We start from the raw sequence: 18,231 nt of genomic DNA on the forward strand, positions 1-18,231 counted from the left end.
TAAAAGGGACCCTCATATTCCTTCCTCAGGAGGACAAAATAAGACAAAAATGGGTTGGAGGTAAACAAAACCCTTTCACCTTTCCCATGCAAGAATCAACAAGCAGGTATGTTTCACTAAATTCCTCTTCTTCACAGTTAATGAACTGAAAAAGTGACTGCTACAGATCACATTAGAGTGACTGTTAGCCTATTACTCAATTACCCAGATTTGCCATCTGCCTACTGGATAAAGGTAGGTTGTAGGGGTTAAAACAAATTGTCCAAGTATTCCTGGAAGAAAATCTAAGTATCTGACCTATGTTTGCCTCAAAACAAATATATAGTGTTAATATACCAAAGACTATGTAAACACAAAGAATACAAAAGCAGGACACATTACTATCGCACTTGCCTAATCCTAAAATGGAGACTGAACATAAGCCATACAGAGTTCTCTGGTTTTGGGTAGCTCACACTTATCAGTTGAGACTACATCTTTCTTTTGAGACTCTCTAGAGGCTGCTCCCTCTCCTGCCCTTAGCCTTTTCCCAACAATAATGCACCAAGGCAGAAGCAGTATCTCACAATTTAAGTCCTTCTTCCCCATGGCTCTTAACACTGCTATGAGAGTATTAAACCCTTTTAGTTCACAGTTTCACAAGTATTGCTGCCTCCCACATTGAAGCTTCCTCCCCAGCCATATTTGTTATATCTATAAAACATCTACCTCGTTTTGTACATAAACTACAGTGTTTAGATACACTGCTGCACTGCTCTAACATATAGCAATATTAAAAAAAGCTGACTATATAAACCAATTACATCTCACTTGGCAATATAAACAAAGATCAATTCCTGATCTGAATTGGTAAAAAATAAGATAAAAATAATTCTATACAATTTTAAAAAGTAAAGCACTTTAAATTTGTGTTTTCCGTTTCATCATGAGTCTTAAAAACCAAAAAAGCTTTTTTTGCATTAAACAAACTTATTCTCTTATTTGAATCCTGACTTCACTGTTCTCTTTCTGCAACCACATGCAGAGAATTCAACAACATCTCTTCTCACAGGAGCTTCAGTCACGTTCTTCCACCTAAGACAAGATTAATTTCTGGGGCTTAGCCCACAGTGTTAGAGGCCTGCTCAGCTCCCATCCCAAAACACTTTGTTCAAAAGCTCTGTATACCTAGCAGCTGACAGATTACTGACTCTTGACAGCATTCAATGCTGCATTAGGGGCTTTTAACCCAAGTAAATCTAGACAGACTTCAACAAGCAACAGCCCAAAGAGATGTCATTTTACGCATGAAATCTGACAAACGCATAGCCCACTTGTTCCTTATGGGCTATAGAACACAATTAGCTCTAACTAGCAGTTTCAGCAAACAGGAAATGAAAATGTAAAACCTCCTTTTAGATCACTACAGTGAGGTACATTATTTATTTCCAGAAACTGAGACACAGCTTTTGGTTTATAATTAAAGAGAATAATGTGGGGGGTAACCTGTGTGGCCCACTTAGCAGAAAATCCCTTCCATTGCTGCATGTGGATGCAGGAGTCTGGGCTAAACAAACCAAGGGCTCCCTCCAGAACTGTGTCTTAAAGCAAAACAACTGATCATGTACTTTATGAAAGTTTATCAAGTGAAAAATATTAGCAGCTACAACAGCTTGACACAAGTCTTCAGTCTCCAGAAGCCAATGATAATGAGGTAAAAAGTTTTAGTCCTTTGCTACCAAGTCAGGTGGACACTGGAATTTACAAGTTCTTCCTTGCTGTGCAAGCAGGTTTTGGACTGTACCCTTTCAGAAGAAGAGGCAGGATAAAATATGAACCACTGCAGAGTGGGTGAAAGAGTCAAAGGTCATGTTACTCATTTCCTTGTTGCTGGATATGGGGAGAACAGGCCCAGAAGTACCTTGCTCCAATAAGATGCAAGCACATAGTAAATGGTTTAGCTCAGAACCTTGAAAGCTTCTCATTTCAGAGGAAGCTACTGATGTCTAACTACATTTTACATTTATTGAGAAGAAAAATTCACATTGAAATCAGAGATCAAAAGTGATTTGTCACAACCTGTTTGGAAAAAAGATGCCTGAAAATATGGAAGGCTTGCATGGAATTTCCCTTCTGTACACAGATGCAGAAGCCAGTTAAACAGATCCTTTTGACTTCAGGAGACTATTGTTATGCAGCAAGAAACAATGCAACAGAGCAGAAGCTCTTTAGAGACACCTACTGCTCACCTAGAAAATTTGTTCGTTAATGACGAACTTGACTCATCATATCAGTAACCCATTTTTTTAATACCACCTTTAAGCACCTCTTATCCAGCTTTTAGGGATGACTTTACAAACTGCCACTGTCCAAGGAAGATGTAATGTAAAAATCTTTGTTCACAAGTGCTGGACCCATGTATGCACTACCTCCTCTCAGACACACCCAAAGGCTGCAACTTAACACAGTGCTAAAATTACACAGACTTCTGTATTAACAGATGAAGGGAAGACTTTTAATTCTCCAATCTAATAAAAAAAAAACAACCAACCAAGCAGAAAACCAGCAACCACCGAACAAGCAGACACCAATCAAGCCCAGCACCTCTAACCTAGGGAACTATCCATAGAGCACGAGAAAACACCAGATCAGTAACTAATATCACTTCAGAGAACCAAAGCAAACATGACTATTTTGTGATGGGCTCTACATTATTACAATGCAACTTCAGTAACCTATCAGGGTTTAGCACTGGATACTTAAAAACAAAAATTATTTCAACATTCTTCTTCAGATTATTTTTGCTAAAATCATGGCCTCCAAGAACATTGTAGACAGCAATCAGGCAGACCTATTCGTCTGAGTACTGCTGCCTTTAAGAGGCCTGGCATAAGCCCCTTATATTTAGTTTTTCATTAAGTCTCAATCCTGCAAATACTGATTTTTCATCTAACTCTATTCAGACAATTAAGCCATAAGTCCGGAAACCAACAGAAAGAGGCTCATTAAGCATCTGCTGAACATTAAGGAAGGCTTCTAATTCTGCATGAAGTTTTATTCTCTCTCAATTTTTTGACTTTTCAACCTCCGCTCAGCAATGATGTAATTTTGTGAAAGCAATAGCATACATAATTCCTGAAAATGCAACGGACATCAAATTGAAGGCTGTAGAATGACCAAGTAAGATACTGTACCTGAACAGAATGAAACCAAGCGACTCAACAGCTGCCCGCCTCACATCATCATTCACATCACTCACCTACAAAAGGGAGAACGGGACATTCAGAATGTAGTTAAAACACTTCAGGACTCTGCAACATTTCAAGCCAGGTTAATCAGGAAGATACAATAATTAACAAGTTAATCAGGAAGATACAAAAATGGAGAAAGTTAAAAATTATGTTCAGCCTTAGCTGAAATGGCCTCACCCTTGTTCATATGCTGTAACTGCAAGCCAATCAAGGAGCAGACAGACCTCATCTTTTATAGCTTAAGTTGCTTTTTCCCAGCCCATTGTTACACAGACTATCCACTCCAAAGCCATTACCAACTATTTTGGGATTGTATTTATTTTTAAACAGGTTCCTTTTTGTGGTATCAGGCTGAATATTCTCTTGCTGAAAGTCTAGTTATCCTAATGTCAGAAGACAGTGTTATTTCTACTCATAGTATTAAGGAAAGCTTTCATCATTTCACAATCTGTTTTAGACTAGAACATTAACACCATAGACACAAAACCTGTCAGTGATGCGCTTACTCTCACACCACGTACTTCTTGCTGTGTGCTTCTAAGCCCACAGTACTTACAGCCACATGCAGTAAGCGCCTGATAGCCTTGTTGTTCCCTGAGCCACAGTATGCCATGGCAACAGTGTACATGCCAGAACGACGGAGAATTGGATCCTGGAAGAGAAAACAGCAATATTTAATATCCACCTAAAGAGTGGCTTACTAATTCTTTTTTTAAAATCTGCTCCACTTTTGGGCCTGGAATCTGCAAAAAGGCAGCCTTGTTGCTTAATTGTTCATTAGGGATGAGTTACAAGACAATCACCAAAGCAGGGCTGTCATTACCAATTTCAGGGGGACAGAAAGTTGCTACACCACAGGCTGCCAAAGACAGTATCTGGCAGATGTGTTATTTTGCTTCTTGTTCAGTACCTGCTATTGAACCACTACTAGATCCTCAAGAATGAATCACCTACAGCAAACCTCGTCCATTTTTAATCATTACAACCTGTTTTGCTCCTTGTTGCTGCTCACAGAACTATAGAAGAGTAAGTATGAGACTAAAAAATACACAGCTAAGCATTTTTGTTCTTGTACTGTTGATCAGGATTATTGAAGCAAGCTGTGAAAGTGCCTCGCTTGAGACTTATGTAAGAACTTCCCTGGCTTGAAACAGCCAACCTACCACAGACTAGAGATTTCAAAAGAGAACAGGAAGGTCATATGTGTAACAAAAGGGCCAGGGATTAATTCACAACTAACCTTATCTCTGCAGAGACTCTCAATGAGAGCATCTGCCTCCTCCATTCTCCCATACATGACCAGAGCAATTCCAACTGCAAGGCCCCGCAAAATCTTCTCATGCTGGGTTTCCTGTGCATAGCCAACCATGTCCTCAATAGCTTGAGCATTTTTAGATCCCAACATAACCAGTCCCAGTGCCAAGCCAGCTGCCTCACCTGCACAGCACAGAAAAGCAAAAAAATCAAGCAAACTCTGCTCCCAAAAGCTGTAAATATTCTATCTAGAAAATCACACAAGAAGTAGGCAAACAGATCAAACAGGAGACTGTTTTAAAGACATAGCATGTCTTACGAATATTTGGTATAATGCCACAGACCAGTCCTGACAGGACCTCTGAATATTACTGCCATATAACTAAAAAACCATGCTGATCAGGAAAAGTTCAGTAAATAAAACACAGCTAAGGTAACCTATGCTCCTAATAGAAAACCTGAAAAAAAAAACCAAACCACCCCACACCAAAAAAAAAAACAGATTCCTGATAAGGCCTCAGATAGTTATTTGCTTTGAAAGCAGAACATTTACCTGTCACTGCATCATCCTGGTATAGATTTGTTTTCAGCAAATCGTACACATCTTGACGTGCTGTCCCCATGGCAGCCAGACCTAAACCCAGGCTGCCACCATGTCGGACAATCTAGAGAAGCATATGCAAGTTTAGTCATCATAAAATCAGGAAAAATACGGCTTCAGCTGAAGTAGACATTTTTCCATTAACATAAAGCTGCAAACTTTCAGTCTCAAACCACCCAAAATTAGAAATACCTGTTAGAAATACCATTTTCACCATCTCAGGCAGTAATTCTGATGAAAGAGGCAGAAAACTATAGAAATAGTGGTTCAAAAGCCCATAAACAATGAGTACTGGAAGCTTTACACATAGCACAAGACACTTTCTAGTATCTTTAAGGTCTTTTTACCCACTGAGTGACTTATGTAAAACCATAAAACTGTGCCATGTGTAAAAACTGCTGCCCAATAACACCTTTTAAGTAGAAACGTGAATCAGTAACCCACTTTAACTGTCTACATCCTCTTTTGTCCTAACAATGGATACAGGAAAAACAATACATCTGCAACAAGATAAGTTAAATCCTTTCATAAAATTTTGAAAGCAGTGTGAAATTCCCCAACGAGAAGAAGGGAACATGCTGGAAAAACACTAATCGGTTCCTGACTTGAAAATGAGACTTTTTGTAGAGGTTTACAGTGAGTGGTGAAGTAAAATAGGTTTTTTTTAATAAGTTGCATTAAATCTATAGGGCAGCAGAATCATTTTGTGGCTTATTCTTTTGATAGCTAAGCCATAAGCAGTAACAGTCCCTGAATACTGCAGGCCTACTAGTAAAACTAAGTAGATACACAAGGAGTAAGGAAGATGAAGTTAGATTTACTATCAATTCAAAGAATTTCCTAAAAATCTTACCTAAACCTTGAGCAATAGGTTGTTAAAACCAAACTTTATATTTAAGGCCCAAAGAAAGTGTAAGTGCCACACTACTGCCACCTCTAACCTTAAACAAGCTGGATACTTCCAACAAAACAAAGGTTCATCATTGAACCCAGTACATACATCATTACTGGCATTCTTCAGCTGGTTCAGCAAATAGTCAATGATGTCCCCACCATGGTTAGCATGAATGAGACCCAAGGCATAGAGGCCCCCGCCTTCCTGGTATGCTGACCCTGGCGAGGTGTCCTTGGGTAGGTAAGTTGCCATTAGCTGCAATGCTTCTTTCTCATGACCCTGTGTGTCCAGTGTCCAGCAGGAAGAGAAGACAGTGGGAAGTGAAAGGTGAAAAACCAGCATATGCACATAGTTCACAAAGATATTTAAACACGTCAGGAGAAAGCAAGTTATAGCCATTACTTTCTCCACAAAAAATCAGCCTTTCAGTGCTGTACAATCAGAAAAGAATCCTTCTGTACTGCGGTTTTATTAACCACAGTACACAAGTATTCATCAATCTTGGTTACTGATTCATGACAAATTTGGCCTGAAGCTAACACTAGTTCATTCACTAGACCACCTTAATGAGGGCTGAGACACACAACACAATTACAAAGACTTCTTGCTATTTCAAAACAACTCTAAACATGCCCTTTTTGTGCATGAATTTGAAGAAAACACCTATTCAGGTCACCATTCAAACTTATTGAAGCTTACTACAGTAAGGACAGTACTGTTCTAAAACCACTTAAGAAATGTACACCTGCAGTTTTAATAGCTAGAAACTATTGACTCTGTTCAACTCACAAAGGAAAAGAACATCTAGGAAGAAGACTCCTTGAGCTGTGTTACACTAACACCTTTTTGATGCTCAATAAAACATGTCATAAACTATATCCGGTATCAGACAAGACAGACTTGATAAAGCACAGCTTTTCCTTTAGTGCAAAGACACCATTTGTTACAACTGTGCCTTGCAATAGAGTAGGTAAACTGGAGTGCAAGCATCTTTCAGAATCCCTATTTCAGTGTTTTCAGTGCTCACAAGTCAAGCATTTATATTGAACAGAAGGACATTACCTTATGTATAACACCCAAGCTGGCAGTAGCAGTAAATTTAGCCCAGTTAGTGGCCCTGGCCAGCCACTCCAAATTGTCTCTAGAAGATGAAAGGAGAAAGGTTAGACAAAGTTTTTCATACAGTCTGCTCCTCGTTCTGCAAGCAAGGTTTCACAGACTAAAGACCTCTTTCAAAATAGAAAAGCAGCTCCAGAAGGCAAGAAGACTAACCATACTTCCACTTCACGCCTCTCTTCCCTTCATCAGCCCTGATTTTTGGGTGGTCATAATCAATCTCCTTGATACTGGTCATCTCAGTGAAAGATGAGAACAACTGCCCAACATGCAGCCCATCAACTCTCTGGGAGAAACTCTAGCAGTTTCTGAAGCCTTCCTCAAGTCTCTGGTAAGGTCAACCCTGACATCTGCCTTCCAGGAATCATTCAGCATTGTCAGTGTCTACCAAAAAAAGATACACCATCTCAGAAATCCTCCAACTAGCAAACAGAACAAACATTCCAGATCTCTACCCTCCAAACTGCTCACATGGTTAGCAGTCAAATCAAGTCAGTTTGTAAAGAGAGAGAAAAGGAAACAATTCCAGCTTCTTCCCTCTGCCTGCTCATTAATCTTCAGACCCTTTGTGTATTCTTCTGTAAGCCTAGAGTTTCACAGACACCCTTTTAACAGTATCAAGTTAAGCAGAGCAACAATGCTCTTCAAAGACCTCTAAATGACATTAAAGCTTCCTTGCCCAAATTTACCTAAGGAACTGGTCACTGGTTGTACCACAATGCATAAAGGAGTTTGCTATAACCGTTGCTGTATGACACACAGAATTCCGAACTGCATCCTGAAAGAACAAAAACAATCAGTATTACCAGTCAGCAAAACGTATGCCCTAGGCCACTTAGCATGCTTACCAGTACACCAGAAAAATGGATTATAATTGTGCTTAATTTAACTGGCAATTTACCTTTAATCAAACTAATAAATTGTTAATACATTTTAATATATCCTCAATCCATCTTTCTAGTGCAAATCAATCCTTTTGATGAGTTTCCGTTAGAGATGTGATTACTTCAATTGCAGCTTAACTGGAAAACCCCTCCTTGTGGTTCCAACAACAGAGCACTGCAGTGCGTGTGCTGTTGACATTTTCAAGCCACCCCTGGAATGCCATGCAGGATCATTCCCAAGACTTGACCAGTAGATGGAAAAAGATTTTCCAACACATTTGAAGTGCCTCCTGAAATAGATGAACCTGTTGACAAGCATCCCCTACCATTTTTGCTGACAATGTGCATCTCATTTCACATATAAAAAATTTCTCCTATGGTTTCTAATAACCATTTAGCTTAAGAGAGTTTAATTTACCTGTAAGTTTTCATTTACTCACCCCTGAGTAACACCTTCCAAAACAAAACAAGTTAGTTCATTAGCACTGCCTACAGTAGTTGATCAGTTTTATCTTCAATAAGGAAGTATTAGTCTCTCAGCATGTATCAGGACTTCTTTAGCCAAGCTGAAAGTATGGTCTCATGAACACCTCTCAACAAAGATACCAACGTACTGTAACCTATAGTCCTGGCTGACTCCATCACTACCCAACCAGCAGCATTTGCAACGGATCAGTCGTGGACCTGGAGGGTGAGTTCATCCATCTTACTGACCAGATGAAAATAAACCCACAAAAAAACAAAAAAGGGGAGGACTGTGAAGAAAAGGATTAGTTTCTATACCAACTGGAAGAAAAAAAAAAAAAACAAACCAAAACAACATGTTAATAGCAGCCTGTCACAAGATCATGCTAGCTGTCAGTTCAAACAATGATTATATGGCCTTCTTTGGGTGCAATCAGCTCTTCTTCAGCCTCACATGTTCAAGTTTTACATGTACCCAGGGAGGTCATGCTAAAACATAAGATGATGATGTAAAAATAGCAACATGGTCAAAACAAACACAGAATGAAACAGATGAATCCAAGACAACCATATCCAAAAAGCCTCTTACCTTTGTGTTTTTGAGAATCATGAGGTCTGTATTGTTGTTGCGTATTAAAAACTGCAGATGTAACTCAATGGCCATTTCCCCACTTAAAATTTTAATCATTTTTGAGATCTGGTCCTTAGGCTCTGGGTTCTTCACATACTAGCAAAAAGAAGAAAAAGCATGAGAAACCAACTATGGCTCTGTTACAATTTAGTTCACGAGAAGCCACTCTGATATGTTCCCATCACCATATTCCAAAATCTATCAGGTTTTAGGACTAAAAGGACATTGTTTCTGCCCTTGCTGCACAAGCCCAAACCTCCCAAGTCCCTTTGTGCACAACAGTGCAGGTGGGAGAGTCTTTGAAGTAAATGTATTGTTTCATTGAAAGCAAAAGGATATGAGTGACATCTGATGTTCTACAGGCTACTGTTTGGCCCTATAGATACAGTGAGTCTCCTGCAAGAGGCAGCCACTTTTGTAGATGTGAACCTGTATTTCCATATAAGTTTTAATGGAGAGGACCACAAAGCCACAACACTTTACATGACCCTGCTGAGCTGCAGCACCATTCTTATGAGCTATAGGCTTTATTTAGAACAACACCTAGTAGAACTAGGAATCTCCAATACCTTGATCTTTCAAAGCTCTTTGAGAAGGCCTCCTTCATGATGGAATAGTTTCCACAGATTAAGTTCCAACTTAAGTCCCTTCTGAGCAGGGTGAGAAGTACACTGTAGCATTTTCTACTGACACCATTAGCTGGTCAGAGACCAGCCAAGCATGAGCAGTTCAGCCCTTAAATTGATCCCCTCAATTATTTCTTTATAGTCATCATTCTGAATTGTAGAAGATAAAGCTCAAGAATATTTCTAGTCACAGAACTGTTTTTATGTACTGGTCCCTTGGCACAGTCAGCAATGCCAGTGCAGCAGAAACTAATTTAAGACCTTTCCCGTGCAAAACCACTGTTTACAGGTTCTTTAATGGAGGAAGAAATTCAACCCCTTTTGTTTTCTTTGTGGAATATAATTTCAAGAAAACACTTCTGTTTGTCCATGATGAATTTTGAAATGATCTGGAAGAATTGCTCAAGGATTCCCAAGTGTAGTTTGTAAACATGCACCATGAGGAAACAACGAAAACTCCACACTCATCTTGGGTTTCACCTTCACTCATCTTGGGTTTTGCTTTCCTCCCTAGAAATATTACCTTTCTTCAGCATTAGAAATGTCAGAATTGCATTAGTCATTCTATATGCTGAAATGCAATTTTATGTGCATGTTAGAAATGAACTCACTTTCTCCACTACTTGGGGGAACAAACTAAACAAAAAGATTCTAACCAGCTGGACCAGCAATAGAGCCACCATGCTAGCTCAAAACAAACTGTGTTACATCAGCAACCCCTCTTGCCATTCCTGCGGAACAGCGTCAGCTCTATACAGCCAGAACTACAGTTGGATTTCAGAAGGAAAAAAGTTTAAAAAGTTAAAAAATGCGTTAAGCTAAGTCATCAGCTTAGGTTCTCAGCAGCAAATTTCAGGCCCCTTCTTCTAGAATTAGTTAGTTTAATATGAACAAAAAGCAAACACATGAGCCAGATCCCTCTGACCCCTTCTTCAGTGACTGAGTACTGTAATTCCTACTGAAATCTACCCACTTTCTACTCTACCCCAGCTTTCAGTATCTGAACTGCTGGACTTCCAGACTGTCAGATATTTGGTCCTCAGAGATCATCTGTCACCTTGGAGACAAGTAAGACAGAAGTGGAATTCCATTCTTTGTTAGCCAAACGAGTTCAGAAACCCCAGAAATCCAAAGAGAACATGTAAGAAAAACTAAGCAAGGCATATATTGGAAAGGACACTCACAATTTCTGCAGATTTCCCTGCACAAGTGCTTCCTGGTTTCTCTTCCGCTTCCATAGCATCACTGAAATAAAATGAAAATTAAAAATGTAACCTAGTTCACCACTCCTAACTAATCAAGCACTGAAATTATGGCTGAATACTGTCCCAAAAAGTAGCCTATGATATGGAGATGATGACTGGAAACAGGACTATGAGAGGACAAGGGCTGACTATCTGCAGGTCACTGCTGAGAAGGAAACTCCTCCTAATTTAATTTTCAGGGAACTTTAAGAAAAAGGCCTAGAAAACACCACACTCTCATTCCATCTATAGAGACAACAAAACCAGAGATCCTTGTAGGGAATGAACAAGCAGAGACTGGTGAGAAAACAAGGTCAACAAACAAGTCAGCAAGGATAATTAGATCCTCACCCAGAAGCACTGAGCTCATCACTATTAGGATGGATATTAAGAGTGTTGAAATGGAAATGAAACATGTTAAGCTGTTGTTAGCATCTTGTCCTAATGCTTCACAGGCTGACTTATAATTTATTCTGTGCCTTTCCTTTTATTTCACTGGGAGAGGAAAATGCTTGCTATGCCCGTATCACTTAAGCATTTAGATGCAGTTCCTCACAGCTCTGTAAGCTCTTATAGTTAACTAGTCTTAATCCAGGCAGCATTCTCCATCACACAATATCAAAGACAGTGCAGGCATGAGGTTCTGTACAGGCATGACAGCTGTAGTGATTAAAGAGCTGATGGGGCACAAACTTCCTCCATGCTGCCCCTGAGCTGGACAGCAGCCTTTGCATGGGTTGGTCAATCCTCTAAAAACAGAAGTTTGAAACAAAACTATCTGTTAATTAACTTAAAGCCATCAAAACAAGAAATAAAGAAGATGGAATAGCTAGTGACAACCTTGGCTTTCTTAACAGCTGCTTCCTGCAGCTATGATCCAGTGATGTAGGGTAGATTTAGAATAGATAAAAGGAGGAAGTTCATTTGCTGCACAGTGGTGATGCACTGGAACAAGATGCCTAGAGAAGTTGCGCTGCCCCATCCCTGAACTGCTCAAAGCCAAGTTGCCCTCCGTGACAGGAGGGTTGGAACTGGGTGATCTCTATGGTCCCTTCCAACCCAAGCCATTCTATGATTCTATGTCAACCACTAAAGAAGTTTTAAATGTCAGGACTTTAACAAAACTCAGACTAGATTTGAACTAGAGCTTTTTAACTGCAAGTATAAAAGGGTCTATAACATTACAGTATCATCTGAGCTCATTTTTCCAACAAGCTATGATGCGAAACCAAACTTGCATATAGCTGCGATAAGCTTTTTACTTGAACTCTCCCCTTCCTTAGCTTTACAAGATGTTGCAAAGACCACACAACATCAGAGTGCCCCCAAGCACTTCACACTATGGCTTAATGAATTATTGCTCACTAGCTGAGCCACAGTAACTGCACCGTGCTTACCTCAGCTGCAGTGGAAAATGCTTTCTACCAAACAGTGAGTTCTAGTAATATGCAATTTTGCCCTGAGCAAAATAGCATGTTTTGTCTATTGCCCCGACTTAAATGAAGGGGAGCAATATGACTGCTTGTAATGAGCATCTATACACAGAACAGGAAGCTTCATCAGAGCAAGACTGTAACCAATTGCACCCCTGCTCAAGCCAATCTCCGCACCTGTCTTTCTCCGACCCAGGGACGGTGCCAGTGTTGGTGGATCCAGGCACAGATGCAATGGGAGTGCCAACTGTGCGGAGATTCTGGATCACAGAAGACAGGAACTGCTGGCTAGCACTTTCATACAGATCAAAGCAAATTTGGTAGGCCATGAGAAGGTTATCCTCCTTCACCAGTTTTTCCAAGATGTCACTCACAGCCTGTGGGTCATCCAGGAATATCAGGCACTGAGTGGGAAAAACAGGAAGAAGACAAAAAAAAAAGGCATTAGATACTTCAGAATGAAAAAGCAACACTATATACTCCATTTTCACCATTCCTTCATCTGCTGCTTCCACAGAACATCCTTTCAAAGAAAGAAAAAATTCTCTCACTGAGTGGGAAAAACAGGAAGAAGACAAAAAAAAAAGGCATTAGATATTTCAGAATGAAAAAGCAACACTATATACTCCATTTTCACCATTCCTTCATCTGCTGCTTCCACAGAACATCCTTTCAAAGAAAGAAAAAATTCTCTCTCTCTCACAGGAGGTAACAGAAATCTTTGAAGTTTTCTTAGGTCAGTTTAAAAACAAGACCAAGTACTACAAATTCAAGACATCTTTCTGCAGTTTGGATACTGACAACACTGTCTTACTAAACACAGAAATTTCAAAAGCAGATTAAAGAAAAATCAGTCATTTTGTAGGGATATCTCAGCTAAAATGGAACTGGTGTAACAGTCCTGAGTCACATGTACCTGGCATAACAAGTATGGCAGAGGTCTGAGAACATCTGAGTAACTTCATAACTGATTGTCTAAACACTTTCAAACAATGGCTCACCAAAAAAAACAAAGCACTGTCAATGTTCTTTGGAGAAATAAATACAATTCAAAGCTGTGAACCTCCCATCTGATACTCCGTACACAGGCTTGAAATATTCTGTCAGAGCCATCTACATCCTCAAGCTGCCTTTGAACATGCTTCTTTCTCTATAAATTGAGCAATGTGCAATATTTACATCTCTTTTTCAATTTGATCTCATTTTGATATATATTTGAAGCACTCAACCAGGAAAGGGTACTTCATTTCACTGATTAAGGAAGAGGTCAAGTAGATGTCAAGTCAAATACATCTAAAGAAGAGTAACTTTTGATTGATCTTTGAGCATCACTCCGAGAAGCTTACCTGGCACACATTGATGAAATCTGGTTTCTCCAGATTCATGTAGATTTTAACTAGAACTCTCAAGACTTTATTACGGAACTGTTTATTCTGCATCAAAGACATACAGAGCTTCAAGCTGTAGGCTAGCATCCCAGGAACATCATTCTGAAATAAAATTCAGGGATATCAATTCTGAGTTTGGACTAACAAATAGGATTTAGAAATTAAAACAAAGCTATCTCCTTTCTATCTTAAAAAGAAGAGCAAAATATGTGGACACATAAATCTTCACAGTTTCCTTTTAGATTTTCAGAAAGGCTTATATTTATTATAAAATACTACCAAAAATGTACAGGATCAAAATTTAATTCAATAGTTAAAACATGCAACATACTAATTTAAAAGTTCAACAGCTATTTCCCCTTCTTCACATCCCCTGTTCAATCATTCTTGACTGCAGTGAAAATCACTCTACTAACATGAAATGTCAACAAAACAAACCATGTGCCAAGAAAAGATCCCAAACATGCCTATTTCTTCCTAGTGACCAAAAAACAGATTTGGTTATTAAACTTCAGAAAGGTAATTTGAGATGAGAAATGCATAATGGACAATTAAGTTAGTAAATGCAAAGGACAGAAAACAGAACGTAGAAAGCAAAATGAATGTCATATGATTCTCATTCCCATATACAAAAATGGGAGGCATTCAAAAATATGGGAAAGCTGTAAACTGAAAGGGCTAGAATTTAAGATTTAAACCACATGTCTGGCATACGACTGAGATACTACAGACTAATCAGATTACACACAACTGTTGAGCTACTATAAATGACTACAGCCATGCTTCTCTTAGTGCTACTACTAGGTAATACAACTTACCTTAAACCCTGAGTGAAAGATGTTAAGGCCAGTATGTACCTACCATCTTGCAGTCAGGGCAGGCTAATACTGCACACAGCCATTTACTGAAAATTAGAGCCACTCACACAATTACTGGATTATTTTCTTTTGCCTGCCATACATAAATGACCTAGCCCTAACAACCCCCTCCCAGGGAGTTAGAGCAAATGACAAGCACACCAAAATAAAATACACCAGACCTAAAGTCTGCCTAGTCCAGCATCGTGTCTCTGCTAATAGCTGACAGGGAATACCTTAAGAAGAGGGTACATGGCCAAGGTTCCTGGGAATACTCCCCCAGGAACTTGCAGCTTGGGGATTTCTTAAAGTTAGGGGTCTCTCTATACTCAACAGCCCTGAGTGGCTCTGCCTTCCATGAACATGATGAACCAAACACCTTGATTTTCATCTTTTATTCTGTTCATACAAAGCAGGGTGAGTTTCATAGCAACATGGATTGTGCACTTCACTTCTGAATCCACACCTGGAAGAGACCAGCTACCTGCCCCTCCTGGCTCTTGCACATACCGATTCAAGGATGGTTTTCTCAAAGATGTCCAGCCTGCGTGTTTCTAGAGCTATGCCGATGGCCTGCTTGTATTTGTGGTCGTCCAAGCACCGCTGGAACATTTTGTTCACTATCCCTTCTAGCCTTTCATCAACAGGCTTCTTCTCCCCTTCTGGCAGCTCTGCATTCTCCACACACTGCTTGGTATAGTGGTCGATACATTTTGCTGAGAAGATATTGAATAAATATGGAAGGGAGTCAGCTTTCAAGATGTTTGCTGATGAAAAGACCAGTATGTGCACACAGACATCCTACCAGCAAATACAGCATATGGGAAACTAACAAAGGTCAGGCACTACTTCAAGAACTACTTGTGTACTCATATACATGTAGTAGTGGAAGATCCTAATACTCTCTTCTAACAAACTAATGTTAGTGCTCAAACCAAGCAGATATTTTTAAAATGAAAGCAAGGACAATCTTTGTTCAAGTGGAATATTTTAAATAAATAAGGAAATAGCAGTAAGAGATTATTCCCTCCTGACAGCTCTACTATAAGCACTAGCTGGGGAGACCAAAAGCCAGTCCTGGTCCATAATGTCCTGTACAAAGTAAATGACACCAGCAGACAAAACTTCCAAAAGACACTCAAATTATACATGCATTCAGCATCTCACTGATGGATGGATAAAAAAAAGTTGTATACCTCAGTCAGGTCTACAGCTACACTTATTAGCTGATTATTTCCAAAATTATGAAGAATATTAAGAAATTAAGAAATTAAAATTATTAAGAATAGGAAAAAAATGCCAGAACTCCCATGTCAGTTCCATTACAGAATCCCAAAGCAGAAGAAAGCAAGCACAAATAAACTCAGTAAAATTAGCTGCAACATCACTTTAAACAAATACAAGGGGAAAAAACGGAATATGGAGAAAAGCAGCTAAATCAAGGAAAATCTCAAAGGCACAAGAGCTTTTCTTTTGCAGCAACAATTTTTTACCAATGATCGTCTCCACATATTCCGAGTTGTCGTTGACATTGAAGAGGTCACCTGCTCCCAGGGCATAGTTCAGCGATTCCTCAAAAGCTCCCAGGTGGTAAAAAACTTTAGAAGCAACTAGAGCAGCAAACTGCCGACTCCGAAAGCCCTCATCTTCATAGAGAACTTCGCTGTAAAGGAGAGAGAGAGAGGAGGATCAGCTCTGTGTGCTCAGTTCTCTTTAAGGCCACATCACAGCTTGATCAAACTTGCAAGTTTGGGACTATAGCTCCAACCCCACATCCTCTTGTATTAGTGCTTTCTAGAATATATGGAGACAGATGCCATACTAGCTAGTATCAAGCAACCAGAACTACATTTACTTCATATCTCATGTTCTTTTTAAGCAGCATGCCCTCAAGTAGTAAGTGGCTTACATTTTGTCCACTGACTCAGAGATTTCTGCCCAGAAGTCATTGACAACAGCATTCAACTTGTGAAGAGCAAACTCCTACAAAACATAATAAAATGTTACATTACATAAAAAATGCATTTATTACCTTTCCCCAGTAAAAATGAAGTACCACCTAAGACCGATACCATAAACACTGACTCATTTCAACAGCAAATTCTATTCTAAAAGACCTTAGCAAGCATTCACCAAACCTTCCAAGTCCTTTGCAAACAGAGGGCTGTTCATTTAACAGGTAAGACAACCTTGATGCTCCCTCCCAAAGCCCCTCTCTGTGATGAACGACTGGCTACAATTTCTTAAAATATAGAGTTTTTAAGGAATACTTAATCCTTAAAATACAAAGTTTTCAAATCTTTGTGGCAAACTTCACATAGCACATAGAATTGGCCTGTGGTCTATACCAGCTAACTCTATGTATTTGTTTGGACACAGTACTTTAGCCTATGAACAATATCCAGACTAGAATCAGCCCACTTGTAATCAGTACAGAGCAAAAGCAGGCCTCTCTCAAATCCATCACCACCTATGCCTGTTTCCAAACAAAACATTTAGGGGATTACCAACACTACAAGATACACATCCGCCTCCTAAAAGGAACTATGTTAACTGTTCAAGTAACTAGCAAGCATCATCAATATACCACCACTTTGAGTGTTTCGTGATATCCTATGGATTCATAGTCTGTGAACTGTAAAGTTTCTGTGGTTATTTTTTTCCTCCTAGTACTATTGTGATTCCACCCCTATCCCCAGTGAAAACTGTAACTGTGATTTTGTTTTACATCACTTAAATTATGTAAAAAAACTTGAGATGTTCTTGAGCTTTGAATTTTTTGTAGTCAAAATGCAGTCTCTGGAACACTTAATTAACAAAGCCCCATTATCAACAGAGAGCTAGAAGCTTTGATGACTAGAGATCTTTGCATGCAAAGCTCCATTTTGATCCTTGTTCAAAACAAGGAATTTCCCTAAATCTAGATATGATTTAGGGCCCACCTGTTGCTATCCAACCATTAATTATGGAGATCTACTTATTTCGATTTCAAGCTCTCAACATAATGCATTTGCTGTCATTTTCTCACAGATGTAACAGCTTACCTTGAGCTGTGGCTCTTCTTCATCCAGAAGAGAGATAATTCCAGCTGCAAAACAAGATCATAGTCAGTTTTGGACTCACTCTGTTTTAAAAGTGAACACGTTATGTAGTTCAAAACCAACAGAACAGGGAAGAAGACTGTCTTTGGAATGCAGGTTTAAAAATCTTCAGTATTAAAATTCAATTATCAGATCCAAGTTTGTATTAAACATGATATAAAATAGTTGAAAATGTATAACTGAAAAGGTACACTGTTCATAAAAGATGATCTTTCTTAGAGGAAAACAGACAGGAACTCAGAGAATCTGAGATTTACTTCCAGCTTCGTCACTGGTTTGCTGACTGCTTTCTAGCAAGCCACTTCCCACTTCACCAAGGGGCGTAAAGATCATGTCAAATCACCTGGGATGCTGTCCCAGAACATTATACACACACCTACAGAAATATTGTTTATCTGATGTAAGTGGAAGAGCTCAATCTTAAGATGGCTTTACCATCAGACTGAAAGGTTGCAACTGAAAACGTTGGAATAGCATCGGATTGAAGTCCAACACAATTCACTGCT

General features: G+C 39.3%; 1 protein-coding gene across 1 annotated transcript in view; it reads right to left on the bottom strand.

Moving 5' to 3' along the window:
* The window catches only part of PSMD1 (proteasome 26S subunit, non-ATPase 1), a 70,868-nt gene that overhangs the window by 50,719 nt on the left and 1,918 nt on the right, over window positions 1-18,231 (bottom strand). Inside the window, exons 2-16 of the mRNA XM_031042998.2 lie at window positions 17,669-17,712; window positions 16,534-16,607; window positions 16,118-16,287; window positions 15,135-15,340; window positions 13,726-13,869; window positions 12,557-12,783; window positions 10,887-10,947; window positions 9,035-9,172; window positions 7,786-7,874; window positions 7,043-7,121; window positions 6,086-6,259; window positions 5,038-5,149; window positions 4,471-4,667; window positions 3,787-3,882; window positions 3,174-3,238 (exon numbers count right to left, since the gene is read on the bottom strand). Of these exons, the coding sequence (XP_030898858.1) occupies window positions 3,174-3,238; window positions 3,787-3,882; window positions 4,471-4,667; window positions 5,038-5,149; window positions 6,086-6,259; window positions 7,043-7,121; window positions 7,786-7,874; window positions 9,035-9,172; window positions 10,887-10,947; window positions 12,557-12,783; window positions 13,726-13,869; window positions 15,135-15,340; window positions 16,118-16,287; window positions 16,534-16,607; window positions 17,669-17,712 (1,876 nt within the window). The remainder of the gene's footprint in view (window positions 1-3,173; window positions 3,239-3,786; window positions 3,883-4,470; window positions 4,668-5,037; window positions 5,150-6,085; window positions 6,260-7,042; window positions 7,122-7,785; window positions 7,875-9,034; window positions 9,173-10,886; window positions 10,948-12,556; window positions 12,784-13,725; window positions 13,870-15,134; window positions 15,341-16,117; window positions 16,288-16,533; window positions 16,608-17,668; window positions 17,713-18,231) is intronic.

Source organism: Melopsittacus undulatus, chromosome 6, assembly GCF_012275295.1.
Source record: "Melopsittacus undulatus isolate bMelUnd1 chromosome 6, bMelUnd1.mat.Z, whole genome shotgun sequence".
NCBI classification, from domain to species: domain Eukaryota; kingdom Metazoa; phylum Chordata; class Aves; order Psittaciformes; family Psittaculidae; genus Melopsittacus; species Melopsittacus undulatus.